The sequence below is a fragment of the Pelophylax lessonae genome (genome assembly GCF_965119305.1).
Source record: "Pelophylax lessonae genome assembly, chromosome: 3".
NCBI lineage: Eukaryota > Metazoa > Chordata > Amphibia > Anura > Ranidae > Pelophylax > Pelophylax lessonae.
This window is the reverse complement of record NC_138770.1, coordinates 241,843,830-241,871,819: the sequence shown is the minus strand read 5'-3', so window position 1 is coordinate 241,871,819 and position 27,990 is coordinate 241,843,830. Positions and strand designations below refer to the sequence as shown.

The window sequence follows — 27,990 nt, the reverse complement described above, 5'->3', positions numbered from 1 at the left end:
GTTTACATACCCCAGTTCCTAATACCGTGTATTGCCCCCTTTGACATTAATGACAGCTTGAAGTCTTTTGTGGTATTTGTGGATGATGCTCTTTATCTTCTCAGATGATAAAGCTGCTCATTCTTCCTGGCAAAAAGCCTTCAGTTCCTGTAAATTCTTGGGCTGTCTTGCATGAACTGCACGTTTGAGATCTCCCCAGAGTGGCTCAATGATATTGAGGTCAGGAGACTGAGATGGCCACTCCAGAACTTTCACTTTATTCTGCTGTAGCCAAAGACATGTTGACTTGGCCTTGTGTTTAGGATCATTGTCACATTGGAATGTCCAAGAACGTTCCCTGTGCAGCTTCCAGGCTGAGTAATGCAAACTTTCCTCCAGTATTTTTTGATAACATACTGCATTCATCTTGCCATCAATTCTGACCAAATTTCCTGTGTCTTTGTAGCTCTCACATCCCCAAAACATCAGCGATCCACCTCCGTGTTTCACAGTAGGAATGGTGTACCTTTCATCATAGGCCTTGTTGACTCCTCTCCAAATGTAGCGTTTATGGTTGTGGCCAAAAAGCTACATTTTGGTCTCATCACTCCAAATGACTTTGTGTCAGAAGGTTTGAGGCTTGTCTCTATGCTGTTTGGCGTATTGTAAGCGGGATACTTTGTGGCATTTGCATAGTAATGGCTTTCTTCTGGCGACTCGACCATGCAGCCAATCTTTCTTCTAGTGCCTCCTTATTGTGCATCTTGAAACAGTCACACCACATGTTTTCAGAGAGTCCTGTATTTTACTTGAAGTTATTTGTTGGTTTTTCTTTGCATCCCAAACAATTTTCCTGGCAGTTGTGGCTGAAATTTAAGTTCGTCTACCTAACCATGGTTTGGTTTCAACAGAACCCCTCATTTCCCACTTCTTGATTAGAGTTTGAACACTGCTGATTGGCATTCTAAATTCCTTGGATATCTTTTTATATCCCTTTCCTGTTTTATACAGTTCAACTACCTTTTCCCACACATCCTTTGACAATTCTTTTGCTTTCCCCATGACTCAGAATCCAGAAATGTCAGTGCAGCACTGGATGAAAGATGCAAGGGTCTGTCAGGAGTCCAGAAACTCACCGACCTTTTATACACACACACTAATTACAAGCAAACAGATCACAGGTGAGGATGGTTACCTTTAATAGCCATTTAAACCCCTTTGTGTCAACTTGTGTGCATGTAATCAGGCCAAAATCCCCAGGGTATGTAAACTTTTGATCAGGGTCATTTGGGTAGTTTCTGTTGTCATTATGATTTAAAAAGAGTAAACACAGTTGATTCATAATAAATGGCTTCAGCCAAACACTAACCATGAGTGAAAGAAAAGTTTTTGTGTTATCATTCATATTCTCTGAAGAATAGCCAAGAGATCATAAATTCTGCCAGGGTATGTAAACTTATGAGCACATCTGCATTTGCAATAGTTGCAAAGAGCTACACAGGAATAGGCAATTGTGATTAATGTGTTCTATGAGTCTACACAGATTGGACAAATCTCCATGCATGTACTTGGAAGAGTAAAAAAAATGCAGATTGTGCGATTCTCCCGGCTTTCAAATTGATGTTCTCATCACTACTTCTCAGAAAAACTCTTACTGAACATCTATCAACATCAAAAGAAATAAAAACTAGGCTTGGAACTATAGTAAAGCCTTGGGGAATGGGCTGTCCAACAATCTATTTGAGTACAATGGAAAAAGCTCTTAATCTTCAAACATTTACTTTTATAAAGGAAAAGGAAACCAATCAAATTACATGTCTCAATTTGCATAGCATTAAAAACAAAAAAATGGTCTGGCAGCTGTCTTAGACCCTCAGCAAACTGCTGGTACACTTAGCCAGCTGCTCCCATCCCCTCTGCAGCCGGGTGCTCCAGTGAGCTGGGAAGGGGCAGAGCAAAGAGCACATGTCTAAAAGTCAAGGCTCTCTGCTCACGGAAGACCAAGAACTGAGTAATCAGTGGTCTTTGATCGCTCATTTCTTGGTCTTCTAGTTGGCGAGGAATAGATGCATCGGAGTGACGTTGCATCCACCCAGGTGTACAGAGGAATGCATTGGGATAATAGCAGTGCTGATGTGCCAATCATGGTACATTGCACTGCAATTTGTCTTGTCTTGCCGTGGGGCTGTGCTGAAATAGCTGGCCAACACAGTCCTACTGCATCTGGTGTGTATGTACCCTGAGAACACCAGCTTTGCTTCTGGCACTAGTTCAAATTTCACATTCTGGATAATTTTATGTACACAAATCTGTCATACAAAAAAAACAAACAAAAATGTAGTTAGACTGATACAAACAACTACCTGCACTCAAATGTGATGCTCAGGCTCCAATAGACTTTCATTCATCCACGCTCCAAACAAAGATGTTTTTTTTTCGGCCTTTTTTGGCTCTGATGAAGAGGAGGCTCTTCCCTTAAAATGCGTAAGCTGTTGAGCTCAAGATTGCTACTTCCTGAGATTGAGACACGTGCAACTGATTTGGAAGGTATATATTTGATATACAGCTGTTAGTAAATATACTTATTTTTAGCACTACAATAAAATAGTTTATAGAGGTAATGCGCTAGGCTGGTGCGTCCTCTTTCTTTCTTCTCTGTTTAAAAAAAAAAAAAAAAAAAACATGTATTCCAAGATATTACAGTCTTTTCCTCAAAATGCTTCTCACATTGTATTTCCTTTATTTTTTTTTCTTAGCTACCGGCTGGCTCCCAAATTCCAATTTCCAGCACAGTTTGATGACGTGTACACTGTAGTGAAGTTCTTTCTGCAGCACAGTATCCTTGAAAAATATTCAGTTGACGCAAATCGAATAGCTGTGTCTGGTGACAGTGCGGGGGGAAACTTAGCTACCGCAGTCACACAAGAGGTACGACTTTTAGTTTAATAAATTATATCATTTACATTTTTATGAAGGAAAAAATAACAATTCTTACTGGAAGAATTCATTCAAAATGATTACAAAATATGTGTTATTATCACTGATGCACAGATATCTAATAGGGATCGACCGATTATCGGCAAAGCCAATATATCGAGGGCCGATCTGCCCCGGAGGTTACCGATATTGCCGATATTTCGGTAAAGTGCTGAACCAGAGTGATGCCTGCAGCTAGAGGCATCACCCCGGTACCGGCGTCCATAGCCGACGGTCGGCTGTCTTGTAATGACAACCGATGCGGCTAAGAAGCAGCTCGACTGTCATTACAAGGAGCGGGAGGGGACGTCCCCCCTCCCGCCGCCTTCCGTGGCTCACCCAGGTCTCCCATCCCACTGGGAGACCCGAGCATCCTACCTGCACGGCCGCTGAAGAGAAGACCTGATCAAAACCACATTTGGCTCTGATTGGGTCTCCATGTAAAAACCTGGAAGGGATATCTTGACATTACTTCCCAGTATTCTGCACCAGATTAAAAAAAATGACAGCATTCTAAACAGCCAAACTTGGCTATTTTGAATGCTTTTACGTGCAGAGGAGGGGTTTGGGGTCTTTTAGACCCCCAGATGCCTCCACAACAGTACCTGTCAAGTATAAAAATAAAATAATAAAAAAAAATTTAAATGTAGAAAAATATCGGCCGATACCGATTTTCAATGGCCAGAATATCGGTATCGTCATTTAAAATCCGATATTGATCGATCACTAATATCTAATCTTCAAATGATAACCTTTTCCTTTGTATGTCATTGTTAGAATTGAAAACAAATACTGTAAAAGTACAGAATTACTTTTTTTTTATACTTTTTTTTACTATATACTGTATGTCTGTGGGAGATAATAAATTAAACAAATGGCCAGTCTAGGTCAACCTGGGTCCAAACCCCACCTTCAGACATATGAAAAGTAAAATGTATATATTACTGTGTTTCACTTTCCTGAATAATTGTGCTTATGTTCAGCCACACTTCTGATTCGCACACCATGCCATGCTGGGGTTTATTTACTAAAACTGAAGAGTGCAAAATTTGGTGCAGCTGTGCATAGAAACCAACCAGCTCCCAGGTCTTTTTTTTTTCAAAGCATAATTGAACAAGCTGAAGTTAGATGCTGACTGGCTACCATGCACAGCTGCACCATATTTTGCACTCTCTGGTTTTGGTAAATCAACACCAGTGTGTAGATGGGTGAAAGACACCAATCTGAAGCACTGAATAGATGGATGACATCTGAAGCTCACAGCTCTCTTTGTCATCTCCATGAAACTATCTGTAAATGGGGGAGAGTCTGATCAGTCACAGGATTCTCTCCCTCATTAACATGACATTAGTCATGGTACATGTAGTGTAATCAGTCAGATAACTTTTTGCAATGGAGGAGAGGGTGGGGGCGTCCCAGTTGGATTATCTTTAATGCAACTGAGTCCAGAGAACCAAATATGTTAACAGACGCTGCACTGGAATTTCAGCAGCAGGAAGAGGACAGGGCAGCCTTGTAGTGAAGATTTCTACAGAGTCCAGCAGTCTGCACACTGTGGAATATACATCATTAAAGCCAAGTAATGTAACCAAAGATGAAGAGAAGTGTTTTTTTATTTAAACTTCAAATTTAAAGTTGATCTCCAGGCAAACAGCTAAGTATACAGATGAAATATATTTAAAGGAGCTATTTTACCTGCCATAGAATTTGTACTTGTGCCTATCAAATCCTGAAATTGAAGCATCTCTGACACACAGTACAGCCCTGTCTATCATAGGTGGAGATCTGCTGTTTATGTGCGGCAGTTTCATTTACAGGTCCTCCACCTTGCGACTGGACAGTGAAAATAAAGGCAACACTTTAACCTCCTAGGCGGTAATCCCGAGCGTGACTCGGGGTTGGTTTTTCATATCAGGAGTGGTAACCCCGAGTCACGCTCTGGGTGGATTGCAGAGAGCGCAGCGGTGTTCTCTTACCTTATCCTGGCGATCCAGCGATGATCTCTCATTGCTGTGACCGCCAGCCGAGAGTCCCGCCGCTCCTCCATCCTCCGTCGGTCTGATCACTTCCTAGTTCCGTTCCCTGCAGCAGCAATGCTGCATGGGAGCGGAACTAGGGAGGGAAATTAAAAAAAAAAAACGTTGCACAAAACACAAAACACATTTTGTATTATATATATATATATATATATATATATATGCATATATATATATATATATATATATATATATATATATATATATATATATATATATATATGCATATATATATATATATATATATGCGCATATATATATATATATATATATATATATATATATATATATACCGGTGTATATATATATATATATGATTCAATTATAATTCATGCGTTATATATATATATATATATATATATATATATATATATATACACACATATATCTATAATATATAATGCATGAATTATAATCTAATCAATAATATAATTTTATTATATATATTATATATTAAATAATAAAATAATATTATTGATTCGATTATAATTCACGTGTTTGTGTTTCAAATTTATCACATCTGGGATGTCTACTAGAGTCTTGTTTTGGTCAGGTTTAAGTCAGTAATTACTAAGAATTGTAGGCCTATAATACATAACGCCAAATTTCCATGAAAACAATTGTACCGCTTTTGGTATGTAATTCCTGACATAATCTTACCGCCAGGGAGGTTAATGACCTCTTATCTGGATTACTGTATACTCTCCTCCTTTCACCTATGCCTTTTAGTGCTGCAGTAAAGACTGTAAAGTAGACCCCAAGAGATTGATACCAAGTCAAATGCAGGTACTTACATCGCTTGCATTTAAATAAAATACATTTCATGATAAACTGCATAGCTGCAATAATTTGTGTCTTTTAAATCTTGGAATTCAGCTTTAAGATATTTCAGAAAATACAAATTGGGCAGGTTAGCATAAAATGTGATTTAAGAAATCATAAGAAGTAAGGTAAGAATATTTAAGTCTAACACTATTTGAACAATAAAATGTAGATCTTTTTTGAATCATTTATTTCATATCATGACAGGTACTGATACTGGTACAGATTACTGATAGGTCCACTTGAACTGATTTTTTTCCTTAAGTGATGATTGTGTGACATGCATATACTGGAGTCCTGTACACAAAAAATAGCACCATATCAAGGGGATACATCAGTGACACAATAGATAATAAAGTCAGGTTAGGATGGAAGCTATTTATAAAAGCAGTCAATGCAGCTCCCATACAGTATTTCTGCCACACACAGTTTCACTTTAATTCTTCTACTAGTTGATTAAGTAAGAAGTTTGTAGTATCCCATTAAAATGAAATGCACCTCATGCTGGCAACAAAAATAAGCATACTATGTGTAATAGGGGCAAACATTCAAGCTCTGGTTTAATTGTTTAATATAACATTGATTTGATTTTTACAGCTGTTGCGTGACCCTGAAGTCAAAGTGAAACTGAAGATTCAGGCATTAATCTACCCAGTTATGCAGAGCCTTGATCTAAACACGCCATCTTACCGAGAAAATGGCAACATGCCTATACTGTCTAGGACACTCATGGTGCGTTTTTGGAGTGAATATTTTACCACTGATCAAAAATTATTTGAAGCCATGTTCTCTAACAGGCATATACCATCTCAAGAAGCTCATTTATTTAAGTTTGTAAACTGGAGTACTTTATTGCCCGATAGTCTGAAAAACAACCACATTTACCACAAGCCTCAATATGGAGACTCAAGTTTTGTTAAAAAATACCCAGCAATTTTGAACACAAGAACATCTCCATTGTTATCAGAAGATGACAAATTAAAAGGTCTGCCATTAACATATGTCATAACATGCATGTATGATGTCTTAAGGGACGATGGCTTTATGTATGTATCAAGACTACGGCAAGCTGGGGTTCAAGTAATACACCACCACTATGATAGTACCTTCCATGGCATTCTTTTATTAACGTCATTTCCCTTTGAATTTGATATAGCCCACCACATAATAGCGAAATACTTAGGCTGGCTTGATAAAAATCTGTGAAAAGCATACAAAACCAGGAAAGTAAAAAAATGTACTATCATTTTTATGCATCTCCAGAAGTGTGACAATTAGAACAGGGATTTGTTGTTCTATCTTTTCAAGCAGAGTCTAAAATATGAGAACCCTATACATGCATACTGCTGTGCTGTGCTTTGTTCTTCTTCTTATAAACATAAGATGGTCATTATTTAGGAATTTTTCAACATGGGTTATCAGTAAGGAATGTTAAAAAAAAAACAAATATAACCCCGTGACACCACTATGGATGATAAATCTGTATAGTAGCCATATACAGGTCATGCCTGCTTTGAAAATCATATAGGAATATGTGTGCATCTGGTGAAAATGATCTTTTAGTGCTTAGATATCTTTCCTAATGGCCATCAAATTTAGGATTACCTTAATCGTTTTTGTTATGAGCAATTCATGTTGTTGCTAAAACTTGAAACCTATAAGTTGATCTCTTCATTTATTGATGTGGTTACTAAAAGATAATCTAGATTCTAAGACAAGCAAAGGTTCCAAAACCACTTCATTTTTAATTTTTTTTTTATTGAAATGCTATCCCCACCCACATATGCTGTAGCTCTACAACATACATGCCATTTAATGGATTACTATTGAATGAAAGCACAGTGCAAATGAGCCCACAAAGTAAAAAAAAGGTTACATTTGTAGGCATATCTAAAATTTATATTTTTTTCCAGGCTTGAGACAGTTATCTACTAATGGTGACAGTGGCAATAGGTTGGTTGGTTAGTGGGCACATGTTATATTGAAAAAATATGATCTGATTAGCATTACCAGTTCGCCAGTTGTTTAAATATGCATAAAATATTATAGTATATCTAGCTATCATGCATTTCTGTATTGCAAGTGATATATTTACATCTAGGGCAGTTGCCACAGGGAACCCAGTCAAGACTATTCCTACATATCATGAGTGAGACTATACACACATTATTGAGATAAATGTCCTTTTTCCCATGTCATTCCATCCTAGTGCAGTATGGGAACAAAAAATCAATAAAAAGCTTTAAGTATTCATAGACATAAGATTATTGTCACCTGATGCACCTGATTTTGACTTAATAGTGATGAATATGTCACATTAACAGATAAGGCTGCATTTGTATACTGCCAATACATTAACATGTAGGCTAGCATAATAACTAGCAAGTATAGGCACCCTATTGCAAGACCATTCATTTCAACAAAAATATTCCTGTAAGTAAAACATTCCTGTAGACATTTAAAAGCCCAGCAGACTCAGAGCTGCCCACTTTACTCCTTCTCCAGCAGCTACATAAAGATAGTGTAGGGAGATGAAAGAAGGGGCATAAGAGCTGAGTCAGCACAGAGAGTAAATAGACACCTACAGAAGAGGAAAGGGCTGGGACATGCAAGGAGGGAAGGGGCTGTGCTAGGGAATAGACTCTTCCTTGACTAGTCAATTTTCTAGGAAGCTTAAAGGCCAGTGAGTCAAAACACATTTGTTGAAGGGGAAAACACTGCAAATAAGCAAAACAATATTTGATTTTTATGTGATTTTTCCTGCATGTTTTTCACACGCTGATCATTTGCAAAAGTATTTGTTCGGAGATAACATCATATCCCCAAGTCAGTAACCATGGCTTACTATACCACAAGGGTCAGTAGCCTATTAGATTCCTGCATATTTTTACATATTTTATTTCTTTTGTTACCTGTATTCAAAATGTTCATACTTTGTATTGTTGACAGGGATATAAAGACTATTCAGATAGGAAACTAATTAACAGCAGTAAAAAAAAGAAAAAAAAATCTATTTTATCACTTGGTGCCTAGACTCTAAGCCTATAGAAGTACTTTTCATCTAGAGGGTCATCCTTTTTTCTACAGTCATAGATAAGACTAAACTCAATACATTCACATAAACCACACATATTCAGGTGAAGACTTGGAAGTCGGAAAATAACAAAAAATGGCAAACATATCCATACTGAAGAAGACTTTCAAGCAGTCAATTACATGACATGCTATGCTAATAGTTATTTCCCAAATTTCAGTCGAATTTAGCAAGGCATTGAAGACTGGTAAATAGTCTAGTAATGCTTTGCTATGATTGGTAAGTTTGGGTGGGTATCTATTTCTCTTTCCTGCCTAATGTATTTACTTAACACGTTTGGTGATGCAAGTCAAGCTCACTAACATTACACAAGTTGCTCACAATAGATTTGTATGTCTATTAGTATTTAGCTAACTCATCGGCATGTTGGAGGGAGATACTGAATAAGCACCACTGCCCGGCGACAAGGGGTAACTATGCCATCTGCCCCACTACATTAAAAATAATAAATGTGAGTTGACACCTTCTGACAGCAATTTGTTAGACCTCCCCACCAGGCCTCACATCAGGACAGCATCTTTTCTATGACATTGGTCTGTTTATATCTGTGCCGCCACTAGACTACAGAGTCCTTTCAGGTTAACAGTACAGAACATTAACTATTATCCACCATTTCTTCAGCACAGTACACTTGTCTTGCTCCAACTCGTAGGTGTTGAAGGGGACAGCGTTCACTTGTAGGGCTTTGCTTCTTTTGTGTTTCAGGCCCTGTCCCTAGGAAAGTTCCATACTGTAGCAGTCTTAAGGTAGGGACCCAGAGCTGAGAAGCGCATATTTAGACTAACCCCTCTGACCTGAAGCTTTTGCCACAGGCCACTACCACCCCCATCAATGTTACAAAAGAACTCGTAATCACTCTTCATTCCCCTTTTTGCATATACTGTTAGAGCACATATGAGCTTATCTTCATTAGGTGACCAGACCAGACTTTGCAGAATAAATTAACTTGTATACTGAGGTGTAATTCACAATATTAGCACATGATTGTTACATTGCTCCCAATCAAACATGCCGTCTACAGTCATTCCCAATACAACTGACTTGTTAATAACAAACCCATTAGTTGAACATACAGTAGGTCACACAACTTCGCTGTAGTATAGGCATTACTGATAACCATAGTTGACTTAGGTAGCTTAGACTAAGCATTGTTTTAGGCTGTACAATGGTGCAGGTTGTACAATGGTGTGCATACCTTTGGCTCAATCACTTCTCATACATATGACTGGTAACTTTACACTACCCAACTCCAGGTCCTTTCATGGGTGAACTCCCTCCTCCAATAACAATCACATAGCAGGAAGTGTAGCCTTCCCTCCTTTCCCATAGAACACTTCCCTATATACCTTCATAATGGGCAGTGACCTCCCCTTCAGCATATGCACCACCTCATCCAACTACCCCACTGATACCGGGCCTTAAAACATACATAAATATGTTGACTATATAAACACCTGCCAACAAATTTGTGTTTAGCATACTAGCTGAGTAATTTGGTTATTTTATAATGGCTTATCAAAATATTACTGGATACCTGTTGAACAGACAGACTTCTGACTTAGATGTGCAAGCTTTGAGCCAATACCATAGATGGTGAGACCTATAACAGTTATATGTTTTCAGTCAATACCAAAGATGGTGAGACCTATAACTGTTATATGCTTTCAGTCAATACCATAGATGGTGAGACTTATAACTGATATAAATATATATATATATAGAATTGCATGCCTATATATCTTACTGTAAATATTGTTTAATGTAGCTGTATACAATCACTTCTTGTTTTTAATAATGGTTTAGGGCAGTCATGAGTTTATGTATAGTTGTACCTACATTCTTAAATATATTTCTGTATTTACATAAAATGTTGTATTTCCTAGCACCATATGGCAGCTCAGAACCGCTATAAATTTCTTGCTAAAAGGGTAATCCTACTTTGATGTAGTGGTGTGGTATTTGCGGTCAAAATGATCCTGAGACCCATACTAGTTAGCTTAACTATCACTATGTTCAGCTATGCTGGGAAGATCTCCAGAAATGAGGCAGACAAGAAAGGGTACCCTTGTTCTTTAGGCTGGAGGTTGATGCTTGGGGTTAACCACCCCAACACAGAAAAATATCAAAATTGTTTAAAGCCTAACAAGGCCGATCTCCTGCATAGGCTGTAGTTCGTATGGGGCAGTGTTCATAAGGAAGTACAGTAGTTTAATTTTGCTAGAAATGGAGAGATCACTATGGCTTGAAGAATTGTTCCTAATCTATAAACAGATCACCTCAACTGTGGATGGGGCACTTATTTGTAACTAAAGCTGACAATTCTGTCTAATATAAAAATCAAAGCAACCTGTAGACAGCCATTTGCATTATTCAGTTGTTGCCATTCCCAGGCTGGTGTCTTCAAGTTGATGGTATTGTTAGTTTTGACTTCAATCACTTTACAGTAGAACAGAACCTCTAGACAAAAGTTGGATTCTTATTTCAGAAGGTGAATGGCACCTAATATTGTTTGTCTTTAAGTGGGATTGCGGATTTATATTTAGGGTACGAGAAAGAATGAACAGTTGTACCTACTGGCAATATATTCTGGGCAGAAATCCAAATTGATTATAACTGAGATTTATACAAAAACTACAGTTTGCACTAAACTAAATACTAAATCATAAGAAAAAAGCATAAGGTAAAGTTGTTGCTAGCACTGTAACCCAGCGCAAGATTATAATATAGTAGCTAACAAACTGACACTAGAAAATACCAATTCTTAGGCATCAGCTTGTAAAGGTTAAATGCAATTGCTCACCTTCTTCTGAAAATGTAAGTTTCCTGGCTGTTTCTGGCTTTAGTATTTTGAAGCATGTCTAAACTGTACAGCAGAGTGCAAAGCATTAGAAGGAGAAGTCTAAGCAGGCTTTGTATTGATCCTTAGCTAAGGGATTGGAGCCTAGCGTGCAGCCCCCAATTCTGTTATTCTGAATTCATATAAAAGGATAAATTGGGTAGTGGACTGGCATTTTGGTCTGGTGGAATGAAAGGTAGAGAGACCTGGGTGTATCATTGCTATGAAGTGAGTTAGGCCTAACTGTAGTCAAGAGTACCTAATCTGGGTTCAAAGTATGCATCCAAATGATGAGCATGAAAGGCAGGCAACTTGTATTTTCAGAATAAGAAAATAAATATAAGTGGCAGATGATATATTTAGCTTAGTACAGGTTTCATTTATCAACAATTGCACTGCAGAATAGTTAAACCTGGTTTATAAGGGGGCAAAGATTGTATATTTTGTACAGCTCAAAGCCCAAATTATGCTGTTGGCTATTGTTGATCCTGTAATCTGTGATTTTGTAGTAGGTACTCAGAAAAATGGAAGTGGAGAATACTGACTATCATTTTCTTATGATCTATTGTTTTTACTTTTTAATTTGATCATTAAAATGTTTTGATTATAGGCCAACATGGACCTGTGTGTGCAATAACTTTTACTTTGCCAAGATTTCAAAATAGGAGTATTGCGCAAATCACATAAATGTAACCAAATTTTTATTGACAAATTAAATATCTATTTTTTATGTGTGAACTGCATTACTATGTTTTATTGCTGTTTCTGATTAATGTTTGGATTATATGTCATTTTTTTTTTTTTTTTTATTAAATATCCTGGTAAAACCTGTGGTATGTTGTTTGTGCTTTTAGATTTGAGTATTGGCAGTATTTCTTTTGTTAAAGTAGCATTTTTTATGCCTTTTTTATGCTGGTGTTTATTGTAAATAAAAAATTAAAGTTTCATTCTTCACATAACTTTAGTCTTGGTAACTAGTGGTTGTGGAAAGCTATAGAATTTGCTGTTCCGCAAGCCCCCACAAAAGCTTTTAGTAAGCTTTTATTTCTTCAGTATAAAGTAATGGTCACATTTATAAATAAAGGACAATCATATGTTTATTAACACACAGAACTCCTAATAATCTGAACATTGTTGAAGTTTGTTAACTTACTTTGTGAAGATCCCCACACATTTACTTCCTTGAATTCTGGGCCACATATTCACTATGCCCTGTGAGTAGGCACTGCTGTGTAACACACTTCACATAGCCTGCCTTCTGAGCTACAGGGGTGCTGCCATGAGGTGTTTCAGGAGGTGGAGTCAGTACAGGAATCACTGCTTGCAGGCAGCAAGGTACCATGGGATATATAGTCCTTAGAAATTGAACGTAAACAACAGAGGAGAAACTGCAAAGCATGCATGGAATTCAGGAAGTTGTGGAAAGAGACGACCAGCAGACAGGTAGAACTCACAACAAGAAAATACATTTTTCAAGTAAGCTTATGCTGGAATGTCAAAAATAATTTTTGTTTGTATTGTTATTACAATGCAGATGTTCTAAAATGAAAGTGAACGCCGTGCCAGTAGTACAGTTCTTATTCCTATCGCACACCTTCCTGGTTTGTAGGCACTTGTATACTGGGTGCTGAAGCGATCACCAGCTGCATCTGGATCAGTTACAAGTAGATACATATTCGCCAGCACACCAAGGATCTTGCAAAAGCAGTCCAAGAACTTTATTCCAGAGAAGATCACATCAAAAATAAATAGCGCAATGTGATGTCATCACATGCCTGACAAAGGGGTCCTGCGTGGCTCTGAAACGTTGCACTATTTATTTTTGATGTGATCTTCTCTGGAATAAAGTTCTTGGACTGCTTTTGCAAGATCCTTGGTGTGCTGGCGAATATGTATCCACGCTGTGTTAATAGAACTTCTTTAATACCAAAAGCTAACTAAAAGTATTTTTTTCAAGCAGCACTACTTTGAAATGTATTGGCAATCTGTTTTTAATGAATTGACTGTTGGGTGAAAAAATACAGTTGATTGTCTGACCCTCCACCACTGCAAATTATCATCATCCTCATCACAGCGACTCCAGGCATGGATCCCAATTTCCCTTATGTTACTGTTGTTCTACATTACATAGCTCAGTGCCCTTACCTCACCTGTTGGCTGTATTTTGGATCTGACTGCACAAACTGCCCAGCCTGAGACCAATCTGTAGTAGCAGTAATATTAATGTGAAGTTCACAGACATATTTGTTATAAAATATTGCTAGGATCCAGTATCCTTCATCAGAGCTGACTGCAGAAGCGTGTGTGCGAAATTTACTGTTGGGTCAGGGAATGGCAGCAAAGATGTGTAGGCCTCTCTTGGGGGATTATGAGAAATGATCCTCCCCAAACAGGATATTGCCCTAAACCTGTAGGTAAATAACAGAACCAGAACTTTCGCTAAGTGGAACAATGGGTTTCAAAATAAAGTTGGCAGTGCCTCCACCCAGGACAGGACCTCCGTGAACAGACAGGTTCCCTTCTTGGAAATTAACCAGTAATTAAATCAAATTTGATACGGGGGAGCAAAGATATTACTGCAATTAGCATTTAACATTAACCATAAATATATAGATGCACACCAGTATGGAAATAATACAAGCTACGTATATAGAAAACGATTATAAAAGATTATTAATACTACATACATTCGTTATACAAACAGGTATTATCGGCAAAGGGCCCAATAAGGGTCCTGGTGGAATTGTTCACATATACAGTGGATATAAAAAGTCTACACACACCTGTTAAAATGTCAGGTTTCTGTGATGTAAAAAAATGAGACAAAGATAAATAATTTCAGAACTTTTTCCACCTTTAATGTGTCCTATAAACTGTACAACTCAATTGAAAAACAAACTAAAATATTTTAGAGGGGGGAAGAAAAAATAAAAAACAAAAAATAATGTGGTTGCATAAGTATGCACACCCTCTTATAACTGGGGATGTAGCTGTGTTCAGAATTAAGCAATCACATTCAAATGCATGTTAACCTCCCTGGCGGTATGATTGTTTCCAATTTTAGGTGCTGAAAGCGGTACCATTATTTTGCTAGTAATTCTTAAGGACAAGCAGCCCAAACCGAATATTTACATATGATTTTTTTTTACTGTGCGGTCTTCTTTATAACATCTCCGGTATGATAAAGTTTGAAACACAAAATCATAAATTATAATATAATAAATAACTATAAATAAGTTAAAGTATATATATATATATAATATATAAATATATATATGTATATATATATATATATACATACATATGTGTGTGTATATATATATATACATGTATATATATATATATATATATATATATATATATATATATATATATATATATATATATATATATATATATATGTGTATATATATGTATATACATATATATGTATATATATATATATATATATATATATATATATATATATATATATGTGTATGTATACACACACACACACACATATATATATATATATATATATATATATATATATATGTATATTATATATATGTATGTGTTTATACATACATATATATATACACATATATATATATATATATATATATATATATATATATATATATATATATATATATATACACACACACACATATATATATATATATATATATATATAAGTACAGTAAAACTGCAGGAAAGGGCACTGGGGGGCAAACTAATGTCAATTTATTTTATTTTTATTTTTCCAATAGGATTACAATATATCAGTGTGTTTGTGTGTTTCACTTTTCAGATTTGCCACCTCTACCAGGATCCAGCGATGCTCCCTGGCGGTACCCCGAGTGTGGCTCGGGGGTTACCACTGATGGCTCTAAAATTCCACCCCAAGCCACACTCAGGAATACCGCCAGGGAGGTTAAAAAGGAGTCAGTACTCACCCGCCATCATTTCAAGCATCCCTGATTAATCCCAAATAAAGTTCAGTTGTTCTAGTAGGTCTTGCCTGACATTTTCTTAGTCGCATCCTGCAGAAAAAGCCATGGTCCGCAGAGAGCTTCCAAAGCATCAGTGGGATCTCACTGTTAAAAGGTATAAGTCAGGAGGAGGGTACCAAAGAATTTCCAAGGCATTGGATATACTATGGAACACAGTTAAGGTCAGGGCCGGCCCTACCATGGGTCCCGGTGGGACCATGGGACCCAGGCGGCACTTAGAGAGGGGCGGCCCCCGGCCGCCTCTTCTCTTCTTCGGCTTTTCCCCAAAAAAAAAAAAAGGTCCGTGGCCGGCATGACAGGCACATTGCGCAAGTGCGCATGCCCTGCCGCCGCCGCCGCTCGGAAAAGCAAACGTTCGGCTATTTCCAGGAATAGCCGACTCGGGTCACTCAGTTCTTCGGGCAGTGGCAGCGGGCGGCGCCCCTGGAGGGGAAGCGGGGGAAGGTCCGAACCGTCACCCGGAGCCACAAGCTGGAAGAGCTGCTGAGGACCCCGGAGAGACCCACCGAGACTGGAACCCCCTCCCCCCATCACCCCGGGGACCGAGTGGGAAGAATAGGAGCCGCCCGGAGATCCCCCGACACGACCGGAGTGCCAGGAAGAGGAAGAGGCTCCGCCTACCGGGGGGCGAGGAGGAGGTACCGACCACGAGTCCCATCATACCCCCCACAACTACTCCCATCATACCTCCCCACCACTACTCCCATCATACCCCCCACTACTACTCCCATCCTACCCCCCACTACTACTCCCATCATACCCCCCACTACTACTCCCATCATACCCCCCACTACTACTCCCATCATACCCCCCTCTACTAGTCCCATCGTGCCCCCCCATATTCCACTACTAGTCCCATCATGCCCCCCATGTTCCACTACTAGTCCCATTGTGCCCCCCATGTTCCACTACTAGTCCCATCGTGCCCCCCTCAATTACTACTCCCCTCATCTCTCCACCCCCCCTCACACACTACTACTCACTTTGTCTCCCCCCTCCCACTACTCACATCTCCTCATACACTACTACTCCCATCCATCTTCCCCCCAGGGCCGGCCCTACCATGGGTCCCGGTGGGACCATGGGACCTAGGCGGCACTTAGAGAGGGGCGGCCCCCAGCCGCCTCTTCTCTTCTTTGGCTTTTCCAAAAAAAAAAAAGGTCCGGGGCCGGCCTGACATGCACACTGTGCATGCACCGCCGCCACTGGGAAAAGCCCGTAAACGTTTGGCTAATTCCGGGAATAGCCGCACGTTTACGGGCTTTTCCGAGCTGTGGCGGCGCATGAACAGTGTGCATGTCAGGCCGGCTGCGGTCCTTTTTTTTTTTGTGCCGGGCGGCGCCATTTTTAAATCCTAAGGCGCCCTTTTGGTACAGGTAAGTGAGACTGCTCCACACACAGCCACAGTACCTGCCATTATGCAGGGCTGCAGGCATACTACAGAAGATGCAGTGCTGCGGGCATGGTACATGCCCACAACACTGCATCTCCTGTAGTATGCCCGCAGACCCGCATTCTCCTCTACCATGCCCGCAGTACTGCATTCTCTTGCACCATGCCCACAGCCCTGGATTCCCATGCACCATGCCTACACCTTGCATTCCCCTGTACCATGCCCACAGCCCCGCATTCTCCTGTACCATGCCCGCAGCCCCGCATTCTCCTGTACCATGCCTGCAGCACTGTATTCTCCTGTACCATGCCCGCAGCCCCGCATTCTCCTGTACCGTGCCCGCAGCCCTGCATTCTCCAATACCATGCCCGCAGCCCTGCATTCTCCTGTACCATGCCCTGAGCCCCACATTCTCCTGTACCATGCCCACAGCCCCGCATTCTCCTGTACCCTGCCTGCAGCCCCGCATTCTCCTGTATCATGTCCACAGCCCCGCATTCTCCTGTACCATGTCCGCAGCCCTGCATTCTCCTGTGCCATGCCAGCAGCCCCACATTCTCCTGTACCATGCCCGCAGCCCTGCATTCTCCTGTGCCATGCCCGCCACCCTGCATTCTCCTGTACCATGCCCGCAGCCTCTGCACGGCAGGGCACTGTGGCACTATAGACAGTAGAAAGCCTGGTGCGCTCATCTGCCCAGTGTCTACTGCTCTGTCCTGCTGTCACTCCGTACATACTCACACTTAGCTAAATGTTTTCATAGTCCTATAGAATGTGGGGGCCTCTTGGAGGGCGTGAATTTTTTTTCTTTTTGGGGGGGGGGGGGCAGCATTTCATTCTCGGACCCAGGCAGCACAATGTCTTGGGCCAGCCCTGGTTAAGGTAGTCATCATCAAGTGGAGAAAATATGGCACAACAGCTGCATCACCATGAAGACCAAGAAGAAAACTGGTCAGGGAGGCTGCCAGGAGGCTTACAGCAACATTAAAGGATCTGCAGGAATATCTGGCAAGTACTTAGGTGTATTGTACATGTGACAACAATCCCCCGTATTCTTTACATGTCTGGGCTATGGGGTAGAGGCAAGACGAAAGCCTATTCTTATGAAGAAAAACATCCAAGCCCAGCTAAATTTTGCAAAAACACATCTGAAGTCTCCCAAAAGCATGTGGGAAAATGTGTTAGGGTCTGATGAAACCAAGGTTGAACTTTTTGGCCATAATTACAAAAGATAAGTTTGGTGCAAAACAAAAACACTGCACATAACCAAAAGAACACCATGCCCACAGTAAAGCATGGTGGTGGAAGCATCATGCTTTGGGGCTGTTTTTCTTTAGCTGGAACAGGGGGCCTTAAGCTGGATACACACTATAGTACTTTTGTTGTTAGATTTCCTTTAGATTTACCTTAAACATGTAGTGCAAGGGCCTGCCTGATTGCATACATATTGAAAGTGTTTAGATTTGACCTCATATTATATGGTTTTGGTAAATCTAAAGGAAAAATCTAAAGCAAATTGTATAGTGTGTATGGCCCATTAGTCTTGGTAGAGGGAATTATGCAGAGTTTCAAATACCAGTCAATATTGCCACAAAACCTTCAGGCTTCTGCTAGAAAGCTGAACATGAAGAGGAACTTCAATTCAAGATGTTCCATGCTTATAGACTCATACCTAAAAAGACTGAGTGCTGTATTAAAATCAAAAGGTGCTTCAACAAAGTATTAGTTTAAGGGTGTGCATACTCATGAAACCATATTATTTTAGTTTTTTAAGTTTACTTCCCTCCACCTAAAAGAGTTCAGTTTGTTGTTCAACTGAGTTGTACAGTTTATAGATCACAAAAAAAAAAAGTCCCTGGCCGCTCCGACGTGCTTAAGCTTTAAAAATGGTGCCGCCCGGCGCACACATGTCACCGCGCACGCGCCGCCACCGCTCGGGAGAGGCCGGCAATAGCCAAAAGTATATGAGCAGCGGCGGCGCGTGCGCAATGACGTGTCGGCGCCGGGCGGCGCCATTTTTAAAATTAAGGCGCCTCTGGAACAAGTAAGTGAAACAGCTGCACTACCTGCCATTATGCAGGGCTGCGGGCATACTACAAGGGATACAGTGCTGCGGGCATGGTCCACCTGTACCATGCCCACAGCACTGCATCTCCTGTAGTATGCCCACAACCCCGGATCCTCTTGTACCATGCCAGTACTCTGCATTCTCCTGTACCATGCCAGTACCCTGCATTCTCCTGCACCATGCCAGTACCCTGCATTCTCCTGTACCATGCCAGTACCCTGCATTCTCCTGCACCATGCCAGTACCCTGCATTCTCCTGCACCATGCCAGTACCCTGCATTCTCCTGCACCATGCCAGTACCCTGCATTCTCCTGTACCATGCCAGTACCCTGCATTCTCCTGTACCATGCCAGTACCCTGCATTCTCCTGTACCATGCCAGTACCCTGCATTCTCCTGCACCATGCCAGTACCCTGCATTCTCCTGCACCATGCCAGTACCCTGCATTCTCCTGCACCATGCCAGTCATCCTGCATTCTCCTGTACCATGCCAGTCACCCTGCATTCTCCTGTACCATGCCAGTCACCCTGCATTCTCCTGTACCATGCCCGCCACCCTGCATTCTCACCCTAGGCTTATACTCGAGTCAATGATTTTTCCCATCTTTTTGTGGTAAAAGTAGGGGGGTCGGCTTATACACGAGTATATACGGTAGTTAATAACAGATGAATGTTGCAGCAAAGTCCAGTTGCAGGAGGCCCTGAGGATTGCGAAGCAGCATCTGTCGTGGTGTCAGAGATCTGAAAACAAGTTCTGCAATGATGGGCAGACCTTCCAGCCATTATACTCTGCATCTTAGTCTCTAGAAGCTTCTACTGTGTTTTGTGTTCGGACCTCTAACTATCAAGTGGATATCAAATGCCTAACCTGGTTCTAGCCTATGCTGCTTATTGAGCCCAAATCGGAAGAGACGGGGTTAACTAAAATAACAAGAGCTGCATATAAACTCTATTGCAATAAACAGGTTCAACTACTAACATGCAGCAAGGTGTCTCAGCATGTGTCTCAGACTTTCCCTCTCTCCTCATGTCCTCCTTCTGGGGGTTTCCAATCCAGCAACCATAGACAGGAAAAGTTATACATAGTTCTGTGATATGTGTACAGCTATTTACATATACAAAGAGTAGAGGGCCGAAGATCACTACACATGCATGCAAAAAAAGTCTCCCTAGGAATGTCCACTCCTCCACTTTCCCAAACTGAGTCTCAGGGCTGAGGGTGCTGTGATATTTTCAGGAAGACGTGTACAGCGCCCTCCTGGAACCTCCCACCAGCCATGGTCTGCTTGTATTGCGTGGAGAAGCACAGACAGCCAGCGATGGCATAAATGGGTCTAAAATAATGAATGTAATGAAAATGGAAAGTTTTATTTTCATTAGGGTATTGAAGAAGGAGAAAATGAGAAGTTTGGGAAGGCATAAGCAGAATACATTTGGTTATAGAAAGATACCATGCTACTTTGAAAAAAATAAATAATAATTGCACAGTTTATTTTCCGTACCAATATAGCACCATTTATAAAGCATAGAATACAACATTTACTAAGCATTCTTCAACCAAGAAGATTCACATGCAGAGGATTGTTGGTGAATGTCACATGCAGTGCTTTCTAAGTGTGCCCCAGTGTTGTTTTTTTTTTTTTTTAAATCATTGTTATTGTGATGTGCAAAACAAATTGCAATTGTATTTAATAGGTATATGATGAGATTCTATGGACAGATTAAGTAGGTACTGCACTAATAAGAAGAAGGAGGATGATAGGCCTGCTGTTGTTGGCAAGTATACTTCTGTGACAGCAAGGTATGGTATCTCTTGTTCAATATCATGTTTCCAACTTTATGCCTACCCACTCTTGGCTTCATGTTTGCAATACAAAAATTATTTTGCACTTCAAGCATTACTAGAGATATAACAAAGAAACCATGGCACCAAGTGTTCCTATTCCTTTGCCTATCTTGGACTAGCCAAAGGTGTCAGTTCCATGACCACCAACATTAACAACACGGGTTCTACTTATAGGTCTCTGCTTATATCACCCCTCATCCAAGTGTAAAACTTTGTCACATATGTAGGAGTTTACAGAACATCAAGAAGTATTCAACAGAGATTAAAACATTACTGTAGGATTTATATTTTTTTGCATGCTTCCATTGGGCCAACTAGGCTTGATGTAAGTATTCACATCTGATAGCTGGTGGACAGCTGTACTCTCAATATAAGCCCACACTACATACCTCTGCACACTGACCACAGGGGGTCACTCTCTAGACACCTCCACTATTTATAGAATGCCGAATATATTTTTCAATTCTCTGATTGGACAAGGTGATGTCACTGCCCCTGCGCTCCACTTCATCCATTTAGAGAACATTCATTGAGAAAAATACAAGGCATTCTATAGTGGCAGTACCAAGCAAGTGACCCCCTGTGTTCAGTGTGCAAAGAACCAGGAACGATCCTGGCTCCCACTGCATTTAGCTTGGGGAACTACAGTCAATTACAGCCCTATTGATATCAGCTATGGATACTTACATTGAGCCAAGTTTGCCCAATGTAAGTATGCCAAAAATATAATCCATGGAGTTCATCTGTAAAGTTGATAACAAATACAAAGCCTCTTTGTATACTTTGTGAGTGTTGCACTTCCTTTCTGCTGCAGCTTATGCACTTAGTGCTTCTTTGTAAAATACATCCTTTTGGTTTCACTTTTTGGACACTGCATAGTGGTACATACAGTATTAAAAGAACAAGCAGCAAACTCTCCCTAATATTTGTCCACTTTTCTCTCCCCGACAGCCCCTCACTTTCCATCACACTGCTCCCTGCAATGTCTGCAGCTGTGTCTGATAACAAGTGACAATGCTCTTACTGTTAAAGAAACAAACAAATACTGGACTCAAAGCAAACACTGACAGCAAGTGACCAATAAAAAATGCACTGTAATTTTGGTATAAGGGGCATTTTTAGCATTGAGCATGAATATATGCTGAACAAAATTATAAATGCAACACTTGATTTTGCCCCCATTTTTCATAAGCTGAGCTCAAAGATGTAAGAAAACCAGGATTCATCCGTGAAGAGAACACCTCTACAAAGTGCCAGACGCCATTGAATGTTAGCATTTGCCCAATCAAGTCAGTTACGGCGATGAACTGCAGTCAGGTCAAGACCCCGATGAGGACGACGAGCATGCAGATGAGCTTCCCTGAGATTGTTTCATTCTGACGGTTTGTGCAGAAACTCTTTGGTTATGCAAACTGATTTTTGCCGCAGCTGTCCGGGTGGCTGGTTCCAGACGATCTTGGAGTTGAAGATGCTGTATGTGGAGGTCCTGGGCTGGTGTGGTTACGTCTGCGGTTGTGAGGCCGGCTGGATGTACTGCCAAATTCACTGAAACACCTTTTGAAGACGGCTTATGGTAGAGAAATGAACATTCAGTGCATGGGCAACAGCTCTGGGGGACATTCCTGCAGTCAGCATGCCAATTGCACACTCCCTAAAATCTTGCAACATCTGTGGCATTGTGCTGTGTGATAAAACTGCACATTTTAGAGTGGGCTTTCATTGTGGCCAGCCTAAGGAACACCTGTGCAATAATCATGCTGTCTAATCAGCATCTTGATATGCCACACCTGTGAGGTGGATGGATTATCTTGGCAAAGGAGAAGTGCTCACTAACACAGGTTTAGACATATTTGTGAACAATATTTGAGAGAAATAGGCCTTTTGTGTTCATAGAAAAAGTCTTAGATCTTTGAGTTCAGCTCATGACAAATGGGGGCAAAAACAAAAGTGTTGCGTTTATAATTTTGTTCAGTATATCAACAAAAAGTTAGCACTAAGAAATTCACTATGGCATAATTTTGCTTGATTTGCCTAACTTGGTTGTGGACTGGTAATGGGCACATTGACACAAGGGGGTCAGAGCAGCATAGGGGAACCTGACCAACGTCATTGGGAAAATAATACAGGAGTATGTATAAACACCCAAAACAACACAGAGAACATGATTAAATCCAATTAACTTTGCTCATCTCTACCTAGCTACTAATTAATAAGAAAACATACATTTTATCCAATGTCTCAGAGGAATGAGGAACGGGTTTATAAGCACTCCGGCACTGATGTATAAAATGGCGCTAAACACCTTAAGCATAATAACACTATACCATAGAATATATTAATATCTATTCATTGCTTGCACAGCTCATAACCTGATTAAATATATGTTCATAATAAACTAATAACAAAAACATGGAATGTGCAATATTACATGTATAAGCAGCTTAAAATTAAATCTGCTTTGAAGAAATATCCTATAAAGCCAATTATCCAATCAAGTGGGAAAAATGACCTGAAAGATCCAATAAAAAGTTAATTAGTGTGCTAAAGATTAAAACGTAATCTCTAAAGCATGACTTTTCTGTTCAAGTGCCTGCTGCGTACTAACTATGCCAACAATTACTGAAAATCCTAATAAATACTAGGTGAGCTCTATTTTAGCATGCATTTCCAGGCTATAACTACAAAAAGTACATTAGGCATGACTGGTGCAAAAGTGAGTGCTATCCCTTCATATCTCCCTTTGTTATTCTCACGTCACATTGTGTGCAGAATAAAGCAACATTTTCCTTCCTTTATATCCCTTTTTTGTTCTCTTATCTGCTTGAACCTTAAGAAATCTTAAAGTGGTATACTATATATTACAAAAATATATAACAATATATAGAAAATGATATACTGTATATTGCAGTTTACCAGTTCTTACAGTATAACTATTGGCTGCATTTTTTTTTTCCCAAGCTTTTATCTCCATTATTTTCACCTGGTAATCCTGCAACTAGCATGCTTCCTGTCCCTGGTTCAATATCCACTGTAATGATGGAAGGTGTAACGGTTGTCACCCTAAGCTGCTCTCATTATTTGGACTACGAACAGGTCTACCTCTGTGTATCTTCATTAAATTGGGGAGGAAAATATGTATTTTACAAATGACAGCGGGAAAGAAAACCCCAAGCACCGAGGGGGTCTGACATTACTTCATCATGAATCCATGGCTGTAGTAGAGGATTGAAATAATTCCAGGTGCCAGTCCCTTTTTGTCTTTTCCAGATATTCTATTTTGCCCCAGGCTCACAGGGAGATAGGGTTAGCGCTTCAGATACTTCTAGCAACATGAATACAAAGCCTTAGATGGCACTCTGTATGAGAAACAACCATGTCTCAAAGTGAAAATACAAGCTTCAGTCCCCACCTGTTGGCCACACCCGTGATGCACTTCACCCTGATTGGGCATAATTGTAAAGCTCTATAATAGGGCCCAATCTGAGTGAATCACATCAGGGCCTGGGGCTTTGTATTATTGTGGATGGACAGAGTAGTATGGGCTTCTTGATAAATCAGCACCTTGAGTGGAGAGAGAGCCAGTGGGTTGGTATGCAGGAGGCCTTGAGCGGCACAATATCTGTCAACTATGGTAACCTCTGGTAACCTCTGGCAACATGTTTTCCAGACTCCAACCATTCTCCTGTTCATAAAAAGATCATGTACCAGGGTGTATTGCAAAAACAAGGACCGTCAGGCAAATAGCAGCATCACTGCCTTCAGAGTGCCACAGTAAGGCAGTGGGTACCTCCATGCATCCCCTCCAAGGGAGTACCAGCATCATCTGAGGGTCAGACTCATTCCCCCTTCAGCAGGACTTCTTCCCCTAGCTCTTCTCCTTGGATTGCTGTACCATCCAAGACCAGGCAGGGCAGCTTGAGAATTCTATGCTAGGCCCAAACAGGCTTCTGACTTAACAAGCCAGAACTACTGCACACATCTTCCCAAGTTGCAGTTCAGGTAGAAAAACCTCTCACAGGACCACTCCCCAAATATTTAAATCTTTTCTCAGCATGGGAAAATGGTTGGCAAGAGGGGGAAACAAAAATATTTATAACTCAGTGTAGCACGACCCCCTTGAGGGCTGCTGGTTAATGAAAATTCCTCTGCACTCACCTGACCCTGAGAATTATTCAACACTTTAGGTTCAGACATTTCAGAGATGATCTCTAAAAATACGCTGAAACAATAGATACCAGTCTGACTGTTTACTGAGACAAAAGGTAAATTAAACAACTTAACAAGTACAAGTAAGGTTCTGTAATAACAGATATTGCGGTATCAGTCCATTAAAACCCCACTTATTACAAGGGAGCTCAAAAGACAGACACTGTGGAAATAAATGCTTAATCAACAGAGTGTTATATTCAATGAATATGAGTGACTGTAAGAACTATCAGCTTTAACTGTCAGGACTATTGCCAAATATATTAACCACGAACACTGCTTAACCTCTTCTAAGATCAGAACTAGCACTCCCTCATGTTCAACTAATAAGAATCTAGCACTATTTTAATGGGTCTCCTTTAAGGATTGTGAGCAATGAAGTTCCTGCTCTAGCAAGGCCTTGCAGAATCTTCGCCGGCAGTTGAAGCTCTTTATCACTCTTCAGTGTGATATTTGTAATCCCAATGTAGTGGTGTATATATAATCCTATCTGCAGTCAGCGTATGTTGGATGCAGGTTTATACTTGCGATTTCAGATGTCACCAGGGACTCTTTCACACCGCAGTGTCCACGTGTAACTATCCAGTCACCTAAGCAAAATTTCTCCTCACAATACGACATCACTGGGAATGTTCGGCTCTCGCTGTTCCGGTCAGTCAGTTCAGCTTCACCCGCTCTGTACTCAATCTGTCACCTCCCTGTGACTACCAGCATCTGCACTGCTGAGGATGGGCTCCGCTCTCTCTAGGCCGCACACTCAGGCCTCCGTCACCAACTGTGCCCTCTAGCACCTCTCAGACCGATCCGTCCTCCACTAGTCCCAGAAGCAAGAGAGCGCGTGCTCAGCCCCACAGAGAGGCATATCAGCTCTCCCATGATCCTCCACTCTCCCATGGCTCCCTGGGAGTATAGTCCCTTCTGCTATCTATGTAACAATCTGCCGTCCACACCAAACTATATCTCCCACAATCCAATTTGTCCATTTCTAGGGAAAGTCGATCCTTATGTAAAACTCTTAAAGGAGCACTCTAGATGCATTATAACGATAACTCGAATACATATATACATAGATAGTAGTCCTGGCTTGGCTACATCAGCATTTCTGAAACTTCCCTGTCTATTGCCAAATGTGCCAGTGACACCTAGTGGGAGCAACAATGAACTTAGGGGAAAGCCAAGCGAGATACTACATATTAGCCCAGGCAGATTACCACTTAGTGAACTAAATCTACTAGTTTCCTCTGCTTATGGCAGGGTGGCCACACTAGTCAAGAAGATACAATTGTTCTTTTCGTTCGGCTCACAGGAAGTGACAAAGGCAATTCTGGGAACATCAACAGGTATTTTCTATACTTTTTAAAAAAGTTTAAGTAATGCACCCACCATATTTAAGAACTGTCAAGTGGCAAAATATTCAGTTTTTATTCTTAGGTTTAAATCTTTTGCCCTCTCTTCCCCTTTAATAGTCATATAAGTGCAACAAAGTAAGTAAGCAAAGATTTCATCACTGGTACAGAAACATGAGCATTTTCCAGGTCTTTTGGGTAATGTTGGCTGCCACGTGAGCATGCTCCCACTGCTACTCCTAGCCCAGCTAGACTGATGTGGGAGTTGCGCACATAAACAACAATGATGTGTTGTCTGTAGGAGGGAGGAAGCAGAAACAGTAAAGTGTCAGTTTCCTACTTGTGAAAACTTTTTGTAATGAGAGCATGAATAAGAAAAGTAAGAAAAATGAACTAGTGGGGAAATATGTAAATATTGAAAAGGATGTAATGCTACAGGAATTTAAACTAGAAAATGAGGTTTGGTGGGACAAGGTCTCCTAAAAATTGATCTAAACTCTTTAAATTTCTAAAGCACTGTTTATCATATACAATTGCAAATATTTTTCAATTTTTGCTGATCTCCTCCAGCCCCTTTAGCCACTTTCTAACTAAATGTACTATATACATATACAGTCCACAGCCCATGGAGAACACACTGCATGTGCATGAATGGCAGGCTGTAAATCCTTCACCCACCATTCTCCTGGTCATGATAGCAATGACCCACCGGCGGCTGGGGACACTCTCTATGTAAGGACTTATGTGTTCTCCGTGGGTGCAGGACAGGGCTTGGACGGTCTGTGTAACACCTGAGGTCCATACAAAACAGGGAACTTCTCCCATGCATTACATGGAGGGAGTCTGCTGCTCACCAAAAAGATCTCAGTACATATCCATGTGCAGGCAGCTCCATTCTCATCAGCCTACTGACCCTGCCAAAGTTCCACCCAAACCTTATATAGGATCCTGCCAGAAAGGAAATCAAGTCACCTCACTTTTTTGAAGGATTAAGGAGACTTCTACCTTAAAGGGACTGTGAATTAACCCTTCCCTACAGCGTACAGTCTCAACCAAGAGCACCGGAGACAGGGTGATAATGCACAATTGGTAGACAGTTGTCATACTATAACAGAAAGTATCCAAGCCAAGACCTTGATGACAGGATCACAGATATTGATTTAATGAAAACTGAAGATTTAAAAAGGTTTAAAACAAGTTTTGAAATTATATTAAAGCTGTGTTAAAGTGGAGAGGGAGAAGAACACCTGTCAGATGAAGGGAATCTTCAGTCTTTTTGACCTCAGATCTCACATTAAAGAGGATCTGTCCTGCTTATTTCTATTACAAGGAATGCGTACATTCCTTGTAATAGGAATAAAAGTGATTAAAAAAAAAAATATATATATA

General features: G+C 40.4%; 1 protein-coding gene across 1 annotated transcript in view; it reads left to right on the top strand.

Annotated features, from left to right (window-relative positions):
• Positions 1 to 7,032, top strand: part of AADAC (arylacetamide deacetylase) — a 66,795-nt gene extending 59,763 nt beyond the window's left edge. Inside the window, exons 4-5 of the mRNA XM_082252156.1 lie at positions 2,736 to 2,907; positions 6,411 to 7,032. Coding sequence (XP_082108282.1) covers positions 2,736 to 2,907; positions 6,411 to 7,019 — 781 coding nt within the window. The 3' untranslated portion in view covers positions 7,020 to 7,032. The remainder of the gene's footprint in view (positions 1 to 2,735; positions 2,908 to 6,410) is intronic.
• Positions 7,033 to 27,990: the final 20,958 nt, after the last annotated feature.